The sequence below is a fragment of the Morone saxatilis genome, unplaced genomic scaffold (genome assembly GCF_004916995.1).
Source record: "Morone saxatilis isolate NCDOM2014 unplaced genomic scaffold, NCSU_SB_2.0 Contig20, whole genome shotgun sequence".
Classification (NCBI taxonomy): domain Eukaryota; kingdom Metazoa; phylum Chordata; class Actinopteri; family Moronidae; genus Morone; species Morone saxatilis.
The window spans coordinates 2853023-2853750 of NW_023339763.1; the positions used below are offsets into that span (position 1 = coordinate 2853023).

Consider the following 728-nt stretch of genomic DNA (forward strand, 5'->3'; position numbering starts at 1 on the left):
AATGAAAATAATCGTTCCAACTAAATTTAAGAGGAAGAAAGAAGAAATTAATTATTTTAACAATAATTTAACAATTTATTTTGATGTTGCATTAATTTGGTAATTTAACATTATAGTTCCAAGAGGGTGGTGTAACAATGAGCCAAAAACAAGGCAAAAACATTAAAACTAATTATTATATGTGCTTTATATGTGGCCGTATGGAAGAGTTAGTACAACTGAATAAAAATAAATAAATATCTGAGATGTCACACTTAATAAAAGTCGCCTGAAACTGAATTTGCCAATATTTTGAGTGGGGTTTGGTGGAGGCAATCTCAGCAGGGTGGCTTATTTCGGGACATGAGGTTTATGATGAAGAAGACGTGGGTTTCCCGGATGGAGCAGCGACGCCATCTTTACGCCAGTTGCTACCGGTGGGTCTTCGGTCCAGCGGAGCGGCAGTGCTGTTGCTGATCCACCACCAGGAACCGCCGAGCAGCCGTTAATCCCTTTCCTTTCCACCGGGACGCCGCGAACAGTCCCAGTCACCCCCGAGCACCATGGCAGACAGAGAGAACCTAGTATACCAGGCGAAACTCGCCGAGCAAGCGGAGAGATACGACGGTAAGACTCCGAATAAGTAACAGCCATTGCAGAATGCCTGGCCGCTCTCCCCCTTCTCCCCCTCTCCGTCTCCCTGCGCAGGGGGCTTTTTGGAGACGCAGGTACAAAAAAAAAAAAAAAAA

The 728-nt window shown here is 44.4% G+C and overlaps 1 protein-coding gene across 2 annotated transcripts in view; it reads left to right on the top strand.

The window, feature by feature from the left end:
* The first annotated feature begins 385 nt into the window (after positions 1-385).
* Positions 386-728, top strand: part of LOC118331317 (14-3-3 protein epsilon-like) — a 12036-nt gene continuing 11693 nt past the window's right edge. For both annotated transcript variants that reach the window (XM_035666158.1, XM_035666159.1), the window contains exon 1: positions 386-606. In XM_035666158.1, coding sequence (XP_035522051.1) covers positions 543-606 — 64 coding nt within the window. In that variant the 5' untranslated portion in view covers positions 386-542. The remainder of the gene's footprint in view (positions 607-728) is intronic.